Source organism: Esox lucius, chromosome 8 (genome assembly GCF_011004845.1).
Source record: "Esox lucius isolate fEsoLuc1 chromosome 8, fEsoLuc1.pri, whole genome shotgun sequence".
NCBI classification, from domain to species: domain Eukaryota; kingdom Metazoa; phylum Chordata; class Actinopteri; order Esociformes; family Esocidae; genus Esox; species Esox lucius.
The window spans coordinates 518,253-539,224 of record NC_047576.1 but is presented as its reverse complement, the minus strand read 5'-3'; the positions used below and the strand labels follow the sequence as shown (position 1 = coordinate 539,224).

At 42.9% G+C, this 20,972-nt stretch overlaps 1 protein-coding gene across 3 annotated transcripts in view; it reads right to left on the bottom strand.

The window, feature by feature from the left end:
• The window catches only part of wwc3 (WWC family member 3), a 53,873-nt gene extending 35,871 nt beyond the window's left edge, over window positions 1-18,002 (bottom strand). Inside the window, exon 1 of one of the 3 annotated variants that reach the window (XM_029121732.2) lies at window positions 17,513-18,002. In XM_029121732.2, coding sequence (XP_028977565.1) covers window positions 17,513-17,658 — 146 coding nt within the window. In that variant the 5' untranslated portion in view covers window positions 17,659-18,002. The remainder of the gene's footprint in view (window positions 1-17,512) is intronic. The other 2 variants (XM_029121730.2, XM_029121731.2) reach the window with 2 other exon arrangements.
• Window positions 18,003-20,972: the final 2,970 nt, after the last annotated feature.

The window sequence follows — 20,972 nt, the reverse complement described above, 5'->3', positions numbered from 1 at the left end:
CAGGGTATAGCATGGATTCCTTAATTAATGAGGTCAGGGGCTTGGTGATTCTGCAGGGTATAGAATCTTTAGTCAGACTTGAACACACACACACACACACCTTCCCACACAAAATAGTTAAATACCGGGGAAGGAGTGAGGCATGTGAAACATCCGGAGAATTCCTCTCCACTACCACAATGAATACATAGTGTCATTCTGACTGCATAGACTTAGCTTGGAGAGTGGGTAGTGACATCACACAACATTATGAAGACATTTTGTTGACATTATCATAGTGTAATCCAGGGGCTACTAGATCATGGCTTCTTCAGAAGGTAATGTCTGTCAGCCATGAGACACATTAAAGACATCAGTCTGTCATCTAGAAGTGTCAAGACCCATTTGCCTGATTGTTAAAATCATCTTTCACAATTTATAATTAATATAATTTATCAACAGTGATGTACATTCGTTTTCCCTTCCCTTTCCCTTTTTTGAATGGGAAAAAGTATTTTCTTTCGATCATTAATCTCTCCGAGAGACCTCAGCAGTGAACCTCAGCAGTGAACCTCAGCAGTGAACCTCAGCAGTGAACCTCAGCAGTGAACCTCAGCAGTGAGCTCTAAGATCTGAAACTCCCTCCCCCTCAGAACACCAGAGATCTGAATTAGAGAATGCCAGATCTGAATCAGAAAAGGCCTGAAGGTTTGTGACGTTCTAATCTTGTGACAACAGCTCAAGCTCTGCCAAGCAATGTCTTAGAGGTTTGCTAAGCCATCACTCCCTGAGCAAAGCAGAACCATCATTGATAAACAGCTTACAAGGTCAGAGTAAAATCCTATTTTCTCCTACTATTTTCCATCAATTTTAAAGCAAACAAATAAGAATTTGTGACTGACTGATTCCCACCAGAGGCTTTCTGAATAAGAATTTAAGGAATCGTCTTCAAGTTTGACTTCAATAAGAGGCATTGATTCAATTTAGATTGTGTGAAATTCTCAGAGTGAATTAGCTTGTGTGTGTGCCTGAGTTTAAATGGATGGGACGCCTAAGCATTACACATTTAGTCCAGGCTGACTGACAGAGAGACATTTGCTAATTCTATAATAATCAGAGTGGTCTTCTGTTTTCCCAGTCGGTCGGGATATTTCAATCTACTGGCCCCTCTGCCTGGCGACGGGGTGTTGCATGGGAAAGGCATGTGTAACTGGAAGCTGGGACGAACCACAGCATCCCCTCTCCCTGCAGCCCAGCCCCCCATGGCCCAGCCCCCCACGGCCCAGACGCCCTCAACAACAAAGACTGAGTGGCATACAGACTACAAATGAAGACATCATTCTAGTAATAGGTTGTGTTTTAATGTTCTGGTTCCATGTCACATGTCCCCCTATTCCCGGGGTAGTTCACTAAGTCTGACATGAACAGAGGGGAATCAGGTTTGCAACTTGATAAAAGACACTGGAGCGTGGTATCGACAGCCTAGTGTCATGACAACAACAACCGACAGATTCGGGAGGAAGATTGCAACAAGCGTTCCCCATAGTCTCATGTTCTGTTTCATGTTCTGCATTGTCAAATTTCATCTTCTGTATTATATCAAATGTCATATTCTGCATTATGTAAAATGTTATGTTCTGCATTATATCAAATGTAAATTTCTGCATTATATCAAATTTCATCTTCTGCCTTATGTCAAATTCCATGTCCGTTATGATGTCATATTTCTGTGTGGACCCCAGAAATAGAATCACATTCTATCTAATTAGGATGCAAAGACATTGAGAGTATTTCCATCTCTCAGAGAAAGCAGGTCCAGACAGCAACTGATGCTGAAGACGAGAATAAGAGGTGAGACTGACCCAGTGACCTCAACATTACAGACATAGTATGGGTGACTAAAAGCACCAGTAGTAGAGACCAGGACAGACTGGCTGGTCTTACATGCTCATCGCTGGACAACCCAACAGAACATACCATATGGACCACTTCAACTCTGATATGCACCAAGAATAACCCTCCCACCGCCCGTCCTTATTCCCAACCCCCCTGCCACTACAGCGATTAACCAGGACCTTAACAGACCACAGAAGGACCTCCCTTTGCCCAATTTGCGATGATGTAATATACTGGTGAGGCCTTCTGGTCTCAGTAAGTAATAATAACCCACATACATTGTACAGTGCATACCAAAAGTATTCAGACCCCTTCTGTTAGATTACAGTCATATTAAAATGGATTACATTCAACCTACACACTTTACCCCATAATGACAAAAACTTTTATATTCAGAACCCTTTACTTAGTATTTTGTTTAGCACCTTTGGCAGCAATTCCAACCTAGAGCATTCTTGGGTATGACGATACAACCTTGGCACAACTGTATTTGGGTAGGGACTCACATTCTTCTCTACAGATGCTCTCAAGCTCTGTCAGGTTGGATGTGCAAGCCAGAGCTGAGCCACTCGAGGACATTTCCAGACTTGTTCTGAAGTCCCTCACATGTTGTCATGGCAGTGTGCTTTGGGTTGTTGTCCTGTTGGAAGGTGACCTTTCACTCCAGGCTCACTCCTGAGCATTCTGGAGCAACTTTCATCAAGGATCGGTCTGTACTTTCTCTGTTCATCTTTCCCTCAGATGTGACGCTTGGCATTCAAGCCAAATAATTCAATCTTGGTTTCATCATACTAGTGAAGCATGTTTTGCCATGGTCTGAGAGTTGAGGTGCCTTTTGGCAAACTCCAAGCGGGCTTAGAGTGGCTTCTGTCTGGTCAACCAACCATAAAGGCCTGATTGGTGAAGTACTCCAAAGATATTGTCCTTCTGGAAGGTTCACCCATCTCCACAGAGGAAATCTGGAGCTCTGTTAGAGTGGCTATCAGGTTCTTGGTCACCTGCCTGACCAGGCCCTTTCTGTTGCAGCAGTTAAACAGGATGCAAATAAATACTAAAGATAATGACATTCATATCCATAATTATACATTTCTGTGAAGTATCAATCTAGCATCGGTCTCCTAACTCACAGTGAAAGGTCACATGATAGAGGCATGTTGATGACTATAAGGAACATTAATAGGAAACATTAATTGTAAAAATGGCTCAGAGTAAAAGGAACTGCAGCATGATTTAGTATTGGTTTACAATAAGAGCTGGGCACAGATTTATTATTTGACCTTTCACTTTCTGATTTCCTCGGATAGAACAAGAGGTGTGTATAATTCTGTAGCTATGACAGCACAAGGTACAATTCTATAGAAACAGCATGACAAAACAATCTTTGATTGGTTTGGTGTGTTGTTCATCCTGTTTAACAAGCATTCCTGGCCATTTAGGCAAAACAAAAACACACATGCTGTACTAGCTACTGAAAATGCTGTTTTTGTTCTGAAAGTTAGTTTTTCAAAAGTTACATTATCTATCTGGATTTCATGTAATAGATAGGATTAATTGAATATGGAAAAAAGACAATGAACAGAACACAAATCACTATTCAGGTCAATGATTTCTGTATTCTACTCAAATAATTGTATACAGTTCATCCACGATAAACATTCAGATATCCTTCGGAGGGAAGAGAATACTGAGCGGTGATACCTTGAAGTGGAGGTTAAGCTGCAGATCATGATTAACATGTAAAGTCAGACCAGAGTAGAACAGAATACAGCAGAACATAACAGAGCAGAACAGATCAGAGCAGAACACAGCAGAACAGATCAGAGCAGAACACAGCAGAGCAGAACACAGCAGAGCAGAGCAGAGCAGAACAGAATACAGTGGTACAGATCAGAGCAGAACAGAGCAGAACAGAACAGAGCAGAACAGAAGAGAACACAGTGGAACAGATCAGAGCAGAACAGAATACAGTGGTACAGATCAGAGCAGAACAGAGCAGAACAGAACAGAGCAGAACAGAAGAGAACACAGTGGAACAGATCAGAGCAGAACAGAATACAGCAGAACAGATCAAAGCAGAACAGAACAGAGCAGAACAGAGCAGAACAGAACAGAACACAGCGGAACAGACAGAACACAGTGGAACAGCTCAGAGCAGAACAGAATACAGCAGAACAGAACAGAATACAGCAGAACAGATCAGAATACAGCAGAACAGATCAAAGCAGAACAGAATACAGCAGAACAGATCAAAGCAGAACAGAACAGAGCAGAACAGAACAGAACACAATGGAACAGCTCAGAGCAGAACAGAATACAGTGGAACAGATCAAAGCAGAACAGAATACAGCGGAACAGATCAAAGCAGAACAGAATACAGCGGAACAGATCAAAGCAGAACAGAATACAGCGGAACAGATCAAAGCAAAACAGAACAGAGCAGAACAGAACACAGTGGAACAGCTCAGATCAGAACAGAACACAGTGGAACAGATCAGAGCAGAACAGAACACAGTGGAAGAGAACAGAGCAGAGCAGAACAGAACAGAGCAGAACAGATCAGAGCAGAACAGAACCGAATACAGCAGAACTGCTGACTTGGCAAAGCCCAGATGCATTTATTAATTATTATGTTTTTTACTCTTAAGATGTGCACCCAGCACAACCAGACAGGCCACCCCTCAGAGACTGGTTCCTCTCTAGGTTTCTTCCTAAGTTTCAACCCTACTAGGGAGTTTTTCCTTGACACTACAGTTAACATTGTTCTCGTTGCTCTTTGGGGTTTCAGGCTGGGTGTTTTATAAAAGTACTTTGTGATAACTGCTGATGTAAAAAGGGCTTTTTAAAATACTTTTGATTATTTAAATTTAACAGAATAGCGTGGAATAGATCAGAATAGAGTGGTGCCGATAAGAGCAGAACAGAATACAGCAGAGTCAAACATAGCAGCTCAAAACAGGGCAAAATTGGACAGAACAAAACAGGGCAAAATTGGACAGAATAAAACAGGGCAAAATTGGACAGAACAAAACAGGGCAAAATTGGACAGAACAAAACAGGGCAAAATTGGACAGAACCAAATAGAGCATGCTTCTATCTACAGTTACAAGACTCATTCCCAGAGTAACCTTGTATCCAGCATATTATTCAAAGCACACATGAACCTGGAACACCTACCATTTGAAAGTGGCTTTTAGAGAGGGACATTATCATATAGTGGGAGTGTTAAGTATTTGTATCTTCTGAATTTTGTGAATCAAAACACACAAATTTGTGTCATTTTCTGATGTTTGATTACATCCAGTCTAGCCTGAGTCAGCCAATTTATACCACCAGATAATATTACATCCAGTCTAGCCTGAGCCAGCCAATTTATACCACCAGATAATATTACATCCAGTCTAGCCTGAGCCAGCCGATTTATACAACCAGATAATATTACATCCAGTCTAGCATGAGCCAGCCAATTTATACCACCAGATAATATTACATCCAGTCTAGCCTGAGCCAGCCAATTTATACCACCAGATAATATTACATCCAGTCTAGCCTGAGCCAGCCAATTTATACCACCAGATAATATTACATCCAGTCTAGCCTGAGCCAGCCAATTTATACAACCAGATCATATTGTATCCTGTCTAGCATGAGCCAGCCAATTTATACAACCAGATGATATTACATCCAGTCTAGCATGAGCCAGCCAATTTATACAACCAGATAATATTACATCCAGTCTAGCCTGAGCCAGCCAACTTATACAACCAGATAATATTACATCCAGTCTAGCCTGAACCAGCCAATTTATACAACTAGATAATATTACATCCAGTCTAGCCTGAGCCAGCCAATTTATACCACCAGATAATATTACATCCAGTCTAGCCTGAGCCAGCCGATTTATACAACCAGATAATATTACATCCAGTCTAGCCTGAGCCAGCCAATTTATACAACCAGATAATATTACATCCAGTCTAGCATAAGCCAGCCAATTTATACCACCAGATAATATTACATCCAGTCCAGCCTGAGCCAGCCAATTTATACCACCAGATAATATTACCTCCAGTCTAGCCTGAGCGAGCCAATTTATACAACCAGATAATATTACCTCCAGTCTAGCGTGAGCCAGCCAATTTATACCACCAGATAATATTACATCCAGTCTAGCCTGAGCCAGCCAATTTATACAACCAGATAATATTACCTCCAGTCTAGCCTGAGCCAGCCAATTTATACAACCAGATAATATTACATCCAGTCTAGCCTGAACCAGCCAATAACTGCCTATAGCACTGGAACTGGAACTAGTGAGACACATGCAGTAAATAGATATTTTTACGCCATTCTCATTGGCTAATGAAGTTCAAGCTGTTTAAGGTGTTCCACTTGACCTTTGGGTGTCAAAATGTCTGCACACAAGATTACTTCAGGTCTGGTACTTATAATTTTGTCTAAATCCATAGTTGAGCAGTACCATCTTTTGCTAACATTGACATTAAGTTGTCTATCTAATGTATTGGAGGCATGGGATCTCCTTTTATCCAAACTGTCCAATTATATAAACTGGGTTTTGAGCATATAAGATAATGGGATATAAGCAGGTCCAATATCAATAAGAGTCAGTCTGTTAGATCCAGTATCAATAAGAGTCAGTCTGTTAGGTCCAGTATCAATAAGAGTCAGTCTGTTAGGTCCAGCAGTGGATGTAGAGGATGTAGTAGATTACTTTATTATGACTGACATGAGTGCTACAGGTTTAGTTGTTTACGCCCCAAATTCTCCTCTGTCCTCAAAGGGACAGTTCGGCCCAGATTCATATTTGGGTTAAGGTTACCCAGAGTTGTTACTGAAGGCACATTGTTTTGAATAATGACTCAATCTATTATTCAGCTCTGTCCCGGTCTTTAATTAGCATTATTAGCATCATCCAAAAGTGAAACTATTTGCTTGAGAGTGAAAGGAAAATATTTATCTATCATGTCTAACTCTGAATACGACAAGGAAGAATACTTTTTCGGGGGATAGAGCCTTACTTGTTCAAACCAGAATACACAGAGGATGAATTGACCCCAACTAGAGGCTCGGACAGCAGCAGAGGAGGGGGGGCGATGGTGAACCAGTTAATCTTCAACTGTTGCCCAGAATATCTGGAGATTGGTGGTGTACTTGTGGATCGTGCAATCTAATGCCACCCCGAAATTGAATGCTTTTGTTACAACGGGTGGGACCTATTTATTGTTGGAGAGCATGAATGACCCAGTCCCTGAAGCTGAACTCATTCCAAAATGTGGGGTTGATCATCCAGATTTCTTCCCCCTCATAACTCCTGGGATGCTGGAGACTTTTTTATATTCCAAAAATATACTGGAAAAAACGTTCTAGGCCCGAGGGACCCAATGACCAGCTCTCAAAAGAGTAACTAGCCACAGTGCCCTCCACATTTATTGGCACCCCTAGTAAAGATGAGTAAAAAAGGGTTATACAAAATTCACCTTGTGGTGAATTCGCTTAATGACTGAAAAAAAAAAAGATAAACATCCAACCTTTAATTGAAGTAAATTTATTCTGAGAATAAATCTCTCATCAATAAATAATTATTTCTAACAAAATCACATGTGCTATGATTATTGGCACCCCTAGGAATTCTTATGAACAAAACGTAACTGAAGCATTTGTTCCATTTAAATTTTACTATTTCAAGTTGATCAGTGTTTAAGAAATTTCAAGCTGGAATACATGACTTCCTGGTATAAATATCAGGTGAAACAGAGGCCCTATTCTCTTATTCATTCATCAACATGAGAAAGATAAGAGAACACAAATTCAGTTAGGTAAAAGCGTGTTGAAATTCATGAGTCCGGGAATGGGTATAAGAAAATAGCTACTCACCTGAAAATGCCCATATCTACCAACATTTTAAAGCCACAGGAACTGTCACAAACTTGTCTGGAAGAGGATACAAGTTTATGTTCCCCCCCACGCACGGTGAGGAGGATGATAAGATAGGCAAAAAAATCCCCAAAGATCACTCTTGGGGACTTACAGAGGAGAGTAGCATCTTGGGGTCACAAAGTCTACAAAACTACCATTAGGCGCCACTTCAATGCCAACAAATTATTTGGAAGGTATGCCACAAAAAGCTGTTCCAATCATTACACCCCAAACGCACCTGGAGTATGCTAAACGCTACTGGAACTTTGACTGGAACGGAGTGCTATTGTCAGATGAAACAAAAATGTAGCTTGGTTGCAACAAACTTTTAAGGTGGGTTTGGCGTGAACAGAAGGGTGGCTATACTGAAAATCACCTGATACCCACTGTTAAGTTTGGTAGAGGTTCCGTGATGTTGTGGGGTTGTTTTTCCTCCAAAGCCCTGGGAACCTTGTTAGGGTACAGGGCAACTCCATTAAATATCAGGACAGTTGAAATCTGAATCTGTCTGCCTCTGCCAGGAAATTAAAACTGGGTCGTCACTGGATCTTCTAGCAGGACAATGATCCTAGACATACGTCCAAATCAACACAAAAATGGTTCACTAAACACAAAATCAATCTTCTGCCATGGCCATCTCAGTCCCCTGACCTAAACCCCACTGAATACCTGTGGGCTGTGTTGAAGAGGAGAGTGCTTAAGAGAGGACCAAGGACCGTGGATGATCTGGAGAGATTCTGTAAAGAGGAATGGTCTCAGATTCCTTGCTCTGTATTCTCCAAACTTACGTTTGGATAATTATTTCTTGAGGACTGATTTTTTCTCAGAATATTTTCTTTCTGGTTTGATTCAAGCAACAAGCTATATTGCTATTTTTCTGGATACAGCCAATCAGACAAGCATTTATTTGATTACGAATATGAAAACAAGTAAAACTTCAAATCTTTCCCACATCCCATGTGCCTTTGCAAACAAAACTTGACTGCTGCATTTTCCTCTATGATAAAAACAATGCTGAAGTCCACCGATGAAAATGGGCCAGCTAGCGAAGCTACCTGTCTTCACGTAGCTTGTTGAGGTTCAAGTTTAGGCCCCTTTTATCTATGCTAGGGCGACTGATTACAAAATGTAGTTTGCAGTGTTTTGGAGTATTTTTCCGCTGGCAACACAGCTTTTGTAAAGCGGAACGCACTGTTTCCATTCATGAATTTGGACAACGCTAATAACAGACTGGAACGGAGTTGAATAATGTATTGTTTTGAAAAATGACACAATGTGCCTTCAGGAACAACTCAGGGTAAGTGGACATTTACCCAAAAATGAATCTGGGCAGAACTATCCCCTTAAGACCATGTCTGGAGACTGGCTGATCCCTATCGGAGTTCAAGATGACCAGAATTGATCCCCTCCACATGACACTTGACCCCTGTGATGTCAAAAACTACAGACCATGCTCTTTGACTCACTCTTTTATCTCCTCTCTCAGAATGATTTCCTCAACCCTAATCAGTAAGGCTTTTTTGACTGGCCACTGAATGAAGACTGATCTCATCATTGAGTCACAGAGGCTTTTTCCCACTGCTAAAGCAGATCTAGCTACTCTCTTGTCATCCTCCCAGATCTATCCAGCACTTCCCACACGGTGATACATCTGATCCTCCAACCTCTCAAGCCTGGGCGTCTAATTCTCTGCACCCATACCACCTAGTAGATCGCTCAGATCAGGTGACAGGAAGGGGATGTGTTTCAGTTCCACAGGCTCTTATTACTGACGTCCGCTTAGGCTTGGTCTGACCACACCTTCTACGACACGACGGTGGTGATGCATACGACACGACGGTGGTGATGCATACGACACAACGGTGGTGATGCATACGACACGACGGTGGTGATGCATACGACACGACGGTGGTGATGCATACGACACGACGGTGGTGATGCATACGACACGACGGTGGTGATGCATACGACACGACGGTGGTGATGCATACGACACGACGGTGGTGATGCATACGACACGACGGTGGTGATGCATACGACATTACGGTGGTGATGCATACGACACGACGGTGGTGATGCATACGACACGACGGTGGTGATGCATACGACACGACGGTGGTGATGCATACGACACGACGGTGGTGATGCATACGACACGACGGTGGTGATGCATACGACATTACGGTGGTGATGCATACGACACGACGGTGGTGATGCATACGACACGACGGTGGTGATGCATACAACATTACGGTGGTGATGCATACGACATTACGGTGGCGAACATGTTTTTTGCAGCTCCACCCAGACCTCACTGCCTATTCCTCCAAACAAAACAAATAATCATATTCTTAAATCTCCTGCATTCATTCAATTCTTTGAACAATTTAATGCCATAAACGATGTACCGTACGCACAAGCATTAAGTGTAAAGTAAACAAAAAGACATGTTTAGCTGGTTCCACTTTATGTAGATAGTGCATCCATGATCTACCGGGTCGTGGTTCTTATGCACCAAACACCACAAATCATTAAAAAGAAGGAAATTCACTTGCGCAGCCCCTTTGCAACATGTTCTATTGACTGAAGAAAATCACTTAATTTCTCCCGTTCTAGTTAAGTTACCATGACATTTTCATGTGGGCTATAAAAGTAGTGTTGCTACTTAAGCTACATAGCAACGTATGCTATTCTCATGCTCCACTTTCTCACTGTGGTGTTGCTGATTATCTGCTCACAGTAATAAAGTTGTCTTCATATAACACATTTTCCAATCCAGCAAAATAATTCTACTGAATCACGAGGCGACCTGTGGGTTTAAATCATGCTTTAATTCCACCAATCTAAACTGTAAGCAGAGCAAACGCCACCGGCACGTTCTTAACCCTAACCTCTGCCAGCCCAGCCCCCACCACGTTCCAAACACTAACCCCTGCCTGCCAGGCCCCCACCACGTTCCAAACACTAACCCCTGCCAGCCCTGCCCCCACAACCGGCACGTTCCAAACACTAACCCTAACCCCTGCCAGCCGGCCCCCACCACTGGCACGTTCCAAACACTAACCCCTGCCAGCCGGCCCCCACCATCACCATCAGAGAAAGAAAAAAGCAACATAATGAAAACACTGGGGGAAGCAAACTGACCCAGTGGGGTTCAGCAGTTGAGAATAAACTCCCCCCTTCCAGAAGAATTACATTCGGTGTGCTTTGTGACCATATAAAAGGCTCCACTAAGAGCAGCACACAGCCGGCATGTCTCTGACATAACACAGCTAATGAAGGGGGGTGGGGGCTAGTGGTGCCGCACAGGGACAGGGGGGCAGACTGAGGTCCTGGGGCATTAGGGAACATGAAGGATGGGGAGGCAGTCTGAGGTCCTGGGGCATTAGGGAACATGAAGGATGGGGAGGCAGTCTGAGGTCCTGGGGCATTAGGGAACATGAAGGATGGGGAGGCAGACTGAGGTCCTGGGGCATTAGGGAACATGAAGGATGGGGAGGCAGTCTGAGGTCCTGGGGCATTAGGGAACATGAAGGATGGGGAGGCAGACTGAGGTCCTGGGGCATTAGGGAACATGAAGGATGGGGAGGCAGTCTGAGGTCCTGGGGCATTAGGGAACATGAAGGATGGGGAGGCAGTCTGAGGTCCTGGGGCATTAGGGAACATGAAGGATGGGGAGGCAGACTGAGGTCCTGGGGCATTAGGGAACATGAAGGATGAGGAGGCATACTGAGGTCCTGGGGCATTAGGGAACATGAAGGATGGGGAGGCAGACTGAGGTCCTGGGGCATTAGGGAACATGAAGGATGGGGAGGCAGACTGAGGTCCTGGGGCATTAGGGAACATGAAGGATGGGGAGGCAGTCTGAGGTCCTGGGGCATTAGGGAACATGAAGGATGGGGAGGCAGTCTGAGGTCCTGGGGCATTAGGGAACATGAAGGATGGGGAGGCAGACTGAGGTCCTGGGGCATTAGGGAACATGAAGGATGAGGAGGCATACTGAGGTCCTGGGGCATTAGGGAACATGAAGGATGGGGAGGCAGACTGAGGTCCTGGGGCATTAGGGAACATGAAGGATGGGGAGGCAGTCTGAGGTCCTGGGGCATTAGGGAACATGAAGGATGGGGAGGCAGACTGAGGTCCTGGGGCATTAGGGAACATGAAGGATGGGGAGGCATACTGAGGTCCTGGGGCATTAGGGAACATGAAGGATGGGGAGGCAGTCTGAGGTCCTGGGGCATTAGGGAACATGAAGGATGGGGAGGCATACTGAGGTCCTGGGGCATTAGGGAACATGAAGGATGGGGAGGCAGTCTGAGGTCCTGGGGCATTAGGGGACATGAAGGATGGGGAGGCATACTGAGGTCCTGGGGCATTAGGGAACATGAAGGATGGGGAGGCAGTCTGAGGTCCTGGGGCATTAGGGAACATGAAGGATGGGGAGGCAGTCTGAGGTCCTGGGGCATTAGGGAACATGAAGGATGGGGAGGCAGACTGAGGTCCTGGGGCATTAGGGAACATGCCTGATATTCCACAGCCTGAAACAGAAGACCTAGCAAACTGGTGTGCAGTGTGGGCCAAGAGAGGCCTGGACCAGAATCAAAGGCCAACTTCTACCTGAATGGGTTGCACAATTCTAGGAACTATCAACAAACATTCCAAAATGCAGGTTGGACGATTCCCAGAATAAGAAGGAAAAGCAGGGAATACATTTATTTTTCAATCCTGTAGCCTTACAAAAAAGGGTTCCAAAAGGGTTCTTTGGCTGTCCCATAAGAGAATACTTTATGGTTCCAAGAAGAGTAATTTTTGTTTCCAAGTAGAACCATTTTGGGTTTTATGTAGAATCTAAAAAGGGGCTAAATATTAACAAATAGTGTTCTTTAAAAGGGACAGCTAAAGAACCCTTTTACGTTCTAAATAGCATTTTTGCCAGACTGTGTAAGCGGAGCTGGCCAAGAAGAGTGGATGTCTCTTACTGACCGACTGACTGACTGACTGACTACCTACCCCTTGTAAAATAGCGTAGTGATTAGAGAAGCGGACCTGCGAACTATTTGTCCCGAGTTCGTATCTCTTTGGGTCAGGATAGAAAAACACATTTCCTGGCTACAACATAGAGTAGTTACATTATACAGTTAAATTGCGACTGTTTCTGGCATAGAAAAGTTCATCTTCAGTCTTGCTAGAAATTGCTCAATTCTTATGATTATACCTAGGAAGTTAGTAGATACCAGTAAGCCTATTACTGGTTAATAAGCTGTTAAAACGGCCAGTGGCAAAAGCAGTACAGTTCATAGACGCTATGGTGGAGGCGAAAATAATAAGAAACATTGGTCAGTTTAACACAATCCTCAATGGAGTCTAGCGACTGCTGAAACGTGTAATGCCGTGGCGTAGTGGTTAAAGACAGTGCTTCTCATGTGGAAGACCTAAGTTCGAATCTATTGAGAATTCACAATAAGATCCACAAATAGATTCCATAATTTTCTCGTCTTTTCACTTGATGAAAAAGTATCGTCACCTTTATTGATGGTTATTGTATTAATGTCATTCACGAATGAAAGAAAAAAGTACATTATTATGCCATGAAATGAAATAGCTTTGGCAGACTCGCTTGCAATTGCTCAATTCTTATGACAATTCCAGTGAGTTAGTAGATACTGTAAAGCTCATTACTGGCTTATATGCTGTTAAAACGGCAGAGGTTAACTTAGTAAGAAACGTTAATCAGTTTAACTGTATCAATGTCATTCACAAATGGCCAATTAAAACGGCCAGTGGCAGAAGAGGATTTGTTCAAGATAAAAACAAGAGGTTAGTCTTTCTTGGTTTCATGTTTAATCAGTGATACATAGCCTACATTTTTATTTCAATATGGCAACATGACATCTTCCTACAGTACTGCTATGATGAATTCACAAATAATTCACAAATAATATGCTTGGCCGGTGGATCTTACTTCTACAAGTCCCCTCGGCAGGTGAGCCAACGTGTGTTTGTGTGTACGCCACCACGGCTGACAACCAACGTGTGTTTGTGTGTACGCCACCACGGCTGACAACCAACGTGTGTTTGTGTGTACGCCACCACGGCTGACAACCAACGTGTGTTTGTGTGTACGCCACCACGGCTGACAACCAACGTGTGTTTGTGTGTACGCCACCACGGCTGACAACCAACGTGTGTTTGTGTGTACGCGACAGAACAGCCGCCCCAGTGATTTCTCAGGTGACTGTGTCGTGCATTCCCACTAGGATGTAAGTTCTCACTACAAGCTGTCATCTGCCAGCAGCTCAGGTCCATCTAACACATGGCTCCTCTGCTTCCCTCCCCTTCACACACAGATACTACAGATCTCCAAGTTTGTTGGATTAAAATGCTGGTCTAAACTACGCTACAATTTCTGTGAGGTATCAACGAAGAGTCGAGATGCTATGTTATTTTGTTGCGTAAATTTGCAGATATGGATAGCACCAGACATCTTCAAAGGTAGCATGCGCTACATTTCCGAATGTGCCCCCCAGATGTTATCGAATTACCCCGCCCTGGATTTTCCCAAATGAGCCCCCCCCCGCCCCCCCGACATTTTCAGAAAAAAAAACTTGGACCCTGCCTTCTAGACATCATGAAGTCCTCTGCCTACTGGTAGTCACAGAGCAGAGCCCTTAGCCTACTGGATGTCACAGAGCAGAGCGATTAGCCTACTGGTAGTCACAGAGCAGAGCCCTTAGCCCACTGGTAGTCACAGAGCAGAGCCCTTAGCCCACTGGTAGTCACAGAGCAGAGCCCTTAGCCTACTGGATGTCACAGAGCAGAGCGATTAGCCTACTGGTAGTCACAGAGCAGAGCCCTTAGCCCACTGGTAGTCACAGAGCAGAGCACTTAGCCTACTGGAAATCACAGAGCATTTTTTATTTTTGAAATAGAATAAAAACGAGATAGAAAGCTATAAAAGCTGTAAGGCTAAATAGTGTGGTTAAGTTGAAATGCTCAGTCATAGGCACGTGAAAAGAGAAGTGTTTTTAATCTGGATTTAAAAATGTATATGTTTGGGGCACGTCTAAGATCTTCTGGTAGTTTATTCCAGTTGTGTGCAGCATAACTGCTAAACGCTGCTTGACCATGTTTAGTTTGGACTCTGGGCTCTACTAGCTGACCTGTGTTCATGGATCTAAGAGCCCTGCTTGGTTTATATTCTATCAACATATCAGAAATGTATTTGGGTCCTAAACCATTCAGAGATTTATAAACAAAAAGCACCACTTAAAATCTATTCTGTAACTGACTGGGAGCCAGTGCAAAGATTTAAGAACCGGAGTGATGTGCTCTGTTCTTTTGGTCCTGGTCAACATTCTAGCAGCAGCATTCTGAATGAGCTGCAGCTGTTTTACAGTCTTTTTGGGGAGTCCAGTTAAGAGCCCATTACAGTAATCAACACGACTAGAGATAAAAGCATGGATGAGCTTCTCTTGATCTTTTTGGGACACCAAGCCCTTGATTCTGGCTATATTTTTAAGGTGATAGAATGCTGTTTTGGTGACCGCTTTGATGTGACAGTTGAACATGAGGTCTAAGTCTATCAGAACACCAAGATTACACACTTGATCCCTGGTTTTAAGGGCCTGAGAATCCAGCTCTTTACTAATACTAGTTATTTTATTTTTGTAGCCAAACACAATAATCTCTGTTATCTTGGTTTAATTGTAGACAATTTTGGTTAATCAGAACTGATCCCTGGGGATCTCTGAATGTCATAGCGACCCTATCAAAATCATGATTACCAATGGTGACAAAGTAACTCCAGCCATCTAGATAAGATCTGAACCAATTAAGGACTGTCCCGGAGAGTCCTACCTAATTTTCCAGCCCATCTAGAACTGCACTGAGATCTAATAGAACCAGAACTGTTATTTTATCTGAATTTTGGATGTCACCAAGCAGAGTCCTTAGCCCACTGGTAGTCACAGAGCAGAACACTTTGCCCACTGGTAGTCACAAAACAGAGCCTTTAGCCCACTGGTAGTCACAAAGCAGAACACTTTGCCCACTGGTAGTCACAAAGTAAAGCTGTCAGCCTATGGAGTCTGATTACCACAGAAGATGCTATGAACAACATATGAACCATGTCAGCCTACTATCCAATGAACACAACAAACATCATACGAAGGGTAGGGATCACAGATCAGGAAAAGTTCCTCCATTCCCTCCTCAAACAATATTAACAAAGGAACAGTACACATGACACGTCTACTCAAACCTTGCAGACATATATCCGATATTTACCCTAACCCTAACACCACCATACAAACACAATGTTATAAAAACAAGTAGGTATTTAAAAGCAGGTCATCAATACTACATATTTGAATGTATAAACTAATACAAATAGTGGATTTATTTAATGACAAATTAAACCTCAGATTGAAGCAATGGGAACCTGTCTGTCTGCTTGTCTGTCTGTCTGTCTGCTCCAGCCTGTTTCTCGCCTGCTGCTGGAAACTCCGTCCCCACAACGCAGCTTTGCAACTGGCCCAACTAACATTCCAAACATTCCACAAAGAGATTTCTGGGAATTGAAGTTCCATTCAGTTTTTAAGTTGCATTTTATAGCTCTTAGTAAATCAGGAACATTATGGTTATGAACATGTATATTGATTTCATATATTTTTTTGTACTTCTTTAAAATATCATGTCCAGTGACAGGCAGATTCTGTGTTTCTTCACCATGAGGGTTTTCTGACAACTTTAGCATCCCGATCACCCTTGACCTCTGAGGGGAGTTAAGTATGTAAGGTAGAACAGAGACTCAGAGACAGGCAGTCTTTTTACAGTGACAGGGACCTACGAGGACCCAGTGGGAACAGGCAGTCTTTTTACAGTGACAGGGACCTACGAGGACCCAGTGGGAACATGGATTATCTCAGTCTGACTAGGCAGAACACACGTCACTATGAAGTCATGTGTGACAAATAGGTTGTTGTCAGCAGACTGATTTCAACACTTCATGGATCAGGTTCCTGTCCTACCTGGAACTTCCCAGTACAATAACAGTGACTCAGTCCTGCCCTGTATAATGTTGGTGTAACTTTGTGTTAAGTGTTAAGTAGGGTGATCACCTAAAATAACAGCTCATAACATTTGTATTGTACCAAACTGTAGTACCTAAGTTGCAAACACTGTTGAGACTCAACATATACAAAAACATCAATTTCCGACATTGGCACACAGGCACAGGGACTTGAGACTCTCCAGCACAAGCAATAACTCAGACCGTACTGCCATGATCTTGACTATAAATGGATGAATGACCTGTCTTGTCATAGAGATCCAGCATTTACAAATGTACACCGAATATTGGCCGAGGGTGGCAGTGCACCTTTCTCTGGGGACAACATGTTTACTGTTGCCTTGTTTGTTTGGGTATGCTCTCCATGGACTCAAGACTTGTTTGTTTTGTTGCCAAGTTGCAGACACGCTGTAAAACTCTGACTCTGGGGTACATTACCTAGAACTGTTAGGTAGCCTACCTGCTAAAACAATATTTAGCTGTAACTCGGTCGCTCCCCTGGCTACTCATCACTTTAGCCCAGCTTTATCCCCGCCCTCGCCTCTTCCTGTGGATGCAATCTGTCTGTGCTTGGACACTGCTACTGTAAAACCAACTCGCTTAAGTTATAAATAACGAATCATAACATCTTACCTATCTCTGGGGTCGATCCATGACGTCTGTCTAGTGTTGTGATCGATAAAGAACACTCTTCCATCGTAATCCCGAGCTTCCTCCCAGCCTGCGGGCAGCGGCAGCTCGGAGCTGTCTCTCCGTTTACCGCTGCTAACCCACGGCATAGCTGGGATGATGAGGAGGGGGGACTGTAAAGCCCAGACCCCCTGCCCTTTCTCCAACAAAGTTTATTTTCACTGCATTACAAACTACTTCTTCGCACCAATAGCGCAAGTAGAAAGACGCTCAAGCAAATGAGACAACCGAAACAACGCTGTTTGTGAAGCATCTACTTTTCAAAGAACTATTACGGCGCTCTCATGACTCGGTCTCAGTCTCGGTCCTCCATGTTCGCCTCCAACCATATTTCATTCCATCGTGTCCATATTCGGGCAAAGGACATTTGCATAAACGATGCCCACGAGAGAAAACGTACGACTAAAAACGAGTTCTTCGGTCCAATAGGATAAGTCGTTTCATACGTGAACTAAAGTGATGAAAGTAGCTCAATAGGTCTTTTACTATAAGTGCAAAAAAAATAGTAGGGAATGCGGGAATTGTTTTGGGCGTTGTCAGTTGAATAAACTGATTTAAGAAATGGAAATCTAACACACTGGCATCCAACAACACGCAAATAGAAAATATTATATAGCAATGTTTCGTTTATTTTATCGTATGCAAATTTTCTGAATAATGATTCGATTGTTCTGCTCTCACAAATGACTCGCCAGTGACTCTTGCTTTTGCAATTGCAGTTTCATTTGGAAAGAATTTCAGGAATAATGTTAAATCAATAGGTTGAAATGTGTTATTAATATTTAAAATTAGTTTGTTAATAGTTTATGGATCCCCATTGGCCAAACCCAACCCAACTAAGCTGGTATTTGTATGCTTATAAATATTACAGCAGCACCATCTTCCGGTTTTTATTGGAATTCTGTAGGGAACGTGTGGAATAGGAACTCAGTCACAAGTTTGTACAACATAGCTGTTCCCTGCAGGATGAGAATTGTTTTAAGACGTTTCAAGTTTTACATTTCATTACAGAATACACAATGTAAAGAAACGAAATGCTTATACTTGCTGGTTCTCTCACGACAATGAAAAAACAATGGAAATGACCCAGTAAACGAAGTAAGTTAATACAAAATTAAATTAGGACACGGTTATAATGATGATAGTAATGTGAATAAAGAGTGCGAAGTGGCCAGTACATTACTCAAAGCAGATCTCGGGGAGTGGAGGAGTGGGTGAGTGGGGATGTTGATATTGTCGAGAAGAAGTAACAGTCAGTTTATTTTATTGATTGAAAAAAGTAGTGACAGTCGTTAGAAAGTATACGTTTAGCAAGAATGTTTGTAGTTGATTTATTGTTATTATCAATAATAATTAATAACAGGGAAGTCAAATAAAAACAAAATTTAATTTACAATAACTTCCTGGCAGAAATAAACTGAGCTGGTAGAACTGCTAGTTCAAGGTGGTTAGATCATGGTTGAGCTGGCAGACCAGCTTGTTTATTCTGGTGAGACCATGGTTGAGCTGGTAGACCAGCTTGTTTAATCTGGTGAGACCATGGTTGAGCTGGTAGACCAGCTTGTTTAATCTGGTGAGATCATGGTTGAGCTTGTAGACCATCTTGTTTAATCTGATGAGACCATGGTTCAGCTGGTAGACCAGCTTGTTTAATCTGGTGAGACCATGGTTCAGCTGGTATACCAACTTGGTTAAGATGGCAAGTGGCTTGGCTGAGCTGATAGATGGAATGGATGAAGATAATTTCAATTGTTGAAGGCTCAACTGAAGCAGCTGATTATTGGGTATATCATGGTAACATACTGTACTCATGATATACACTCACCTAAAGGATTATTAGGAACACCTTTTCAATTTCTCATTAATGCAATTATCTAATCAACCAATCACATGGCAGTTGCTTCAATGCATTTAGGGGTGTGGTCCTGGTCAAGACAATCTCCTGAACTCCAAACTGAATGTCAGAATGGGAAAGAAAGGTGATTTAAGCAATTTTGAGCGTGGCATGGTTGTTGGTGCCAGACGGGCCGGTCTGAGTATTTCACAGTCTGCTCAGTTACTGGGATTTTCACGCGCAACCATTTCTAGGGTTTACAAAGAATGGTGTGAAAAGGGAAAAACATCCAGTATGCGGTAGTCCTGTGGGCGAAAATGCCTTGTTGATGCTAGAGGTCAGAGGAGAATGGGCCGACTGATTCAAGCTGATAGAAGAGCAACTTGGACTGAAATAACCACTCGTTACAACCGAGGTATGCAGCAAAGCATTTGTGAAGCCACAACACGCACAACCTTGAGGCGGATGGGCTACAACAGGAAATAGGAAAAAGAGGCTACAATTTGCACGAGCTCACCAAAATTGGACAGTTGAAGACTGGAAGAATGTTGCCTGGTCTCATGAGTCTCGATTTCTGTTGAGACATTCAGATGGTAGAGTCAGAATTTGGCGTAAACAGAATGAGAACATGGATCCATCATGCCTTGTTACCACTGTGCAGGCTGGTGGTGGTGGTGTAATGGTGTGGGGGATGTTTTCTTGGCACACTTTAGGCCCCTTAGTGCCAATTGGGCATGGTTTAAATGCCACGACCTTCCTGAGCATTGTTTCTGACCATGTCCATCCCTTTATGACCACCATGTACCCATCCTCTGATGGCTACTTCCAGCAGGATAATGCACCATGTCACAAAGTTCGAATCAGTTCAAATTGGTTTCTTGAACATGACAATGAGTTCACTGTACTGAAATGGCTCCCACAGTCACCAGATCTCAACCCAATAGAGCATCTTTGGGATGTGGTGGAACGGAAGCTTCGTGCCCTGGATGTGCATCCCACAAATCTCCATCAACTGCAAGATGCTATCCTATCAATATGGGCCAACATTTCTAAAGAATGCTTTCAGCACCTTGTTGAATCAATGTCACGTAGAATTAAGGCAGTTCTGAAGGCGAAAGGGGGTCAAACACAGTATTAGTATGGTGTTCCTAATAATCCTTTAGGTGAGTATAGAGATCCTGATTAATTTTTTGATTATTTCTCTCTATAATTGACCTGCATCAGTATGGTTAAAACTATGTGTGTAAATGACCAATATCAGTAGGGTTAAACCAGCTTCTACCAGAACTGTTAGATGACCAAACCTGCTAGAGCTGGTAAATAGTCAGTTTACCATCATATCTATGTTCTGTTGAAATGCATGTAAAACAACACTATTCTAACTCTAACTTGTTTATTATACATTTTTGTGTTTTCCAGCAAATTCTGAGTGTCTGCCTACTGTTTTGTTTTTATTTTATTTAGTGAATACTTTGCAGAGTTAGACCATTGCCAGCCTGTTGGGAACATTTGAGGAAGTCTCCAGATGGGCATTAGAGGCTACATTCAGGTGGATGATAAAATCTCATA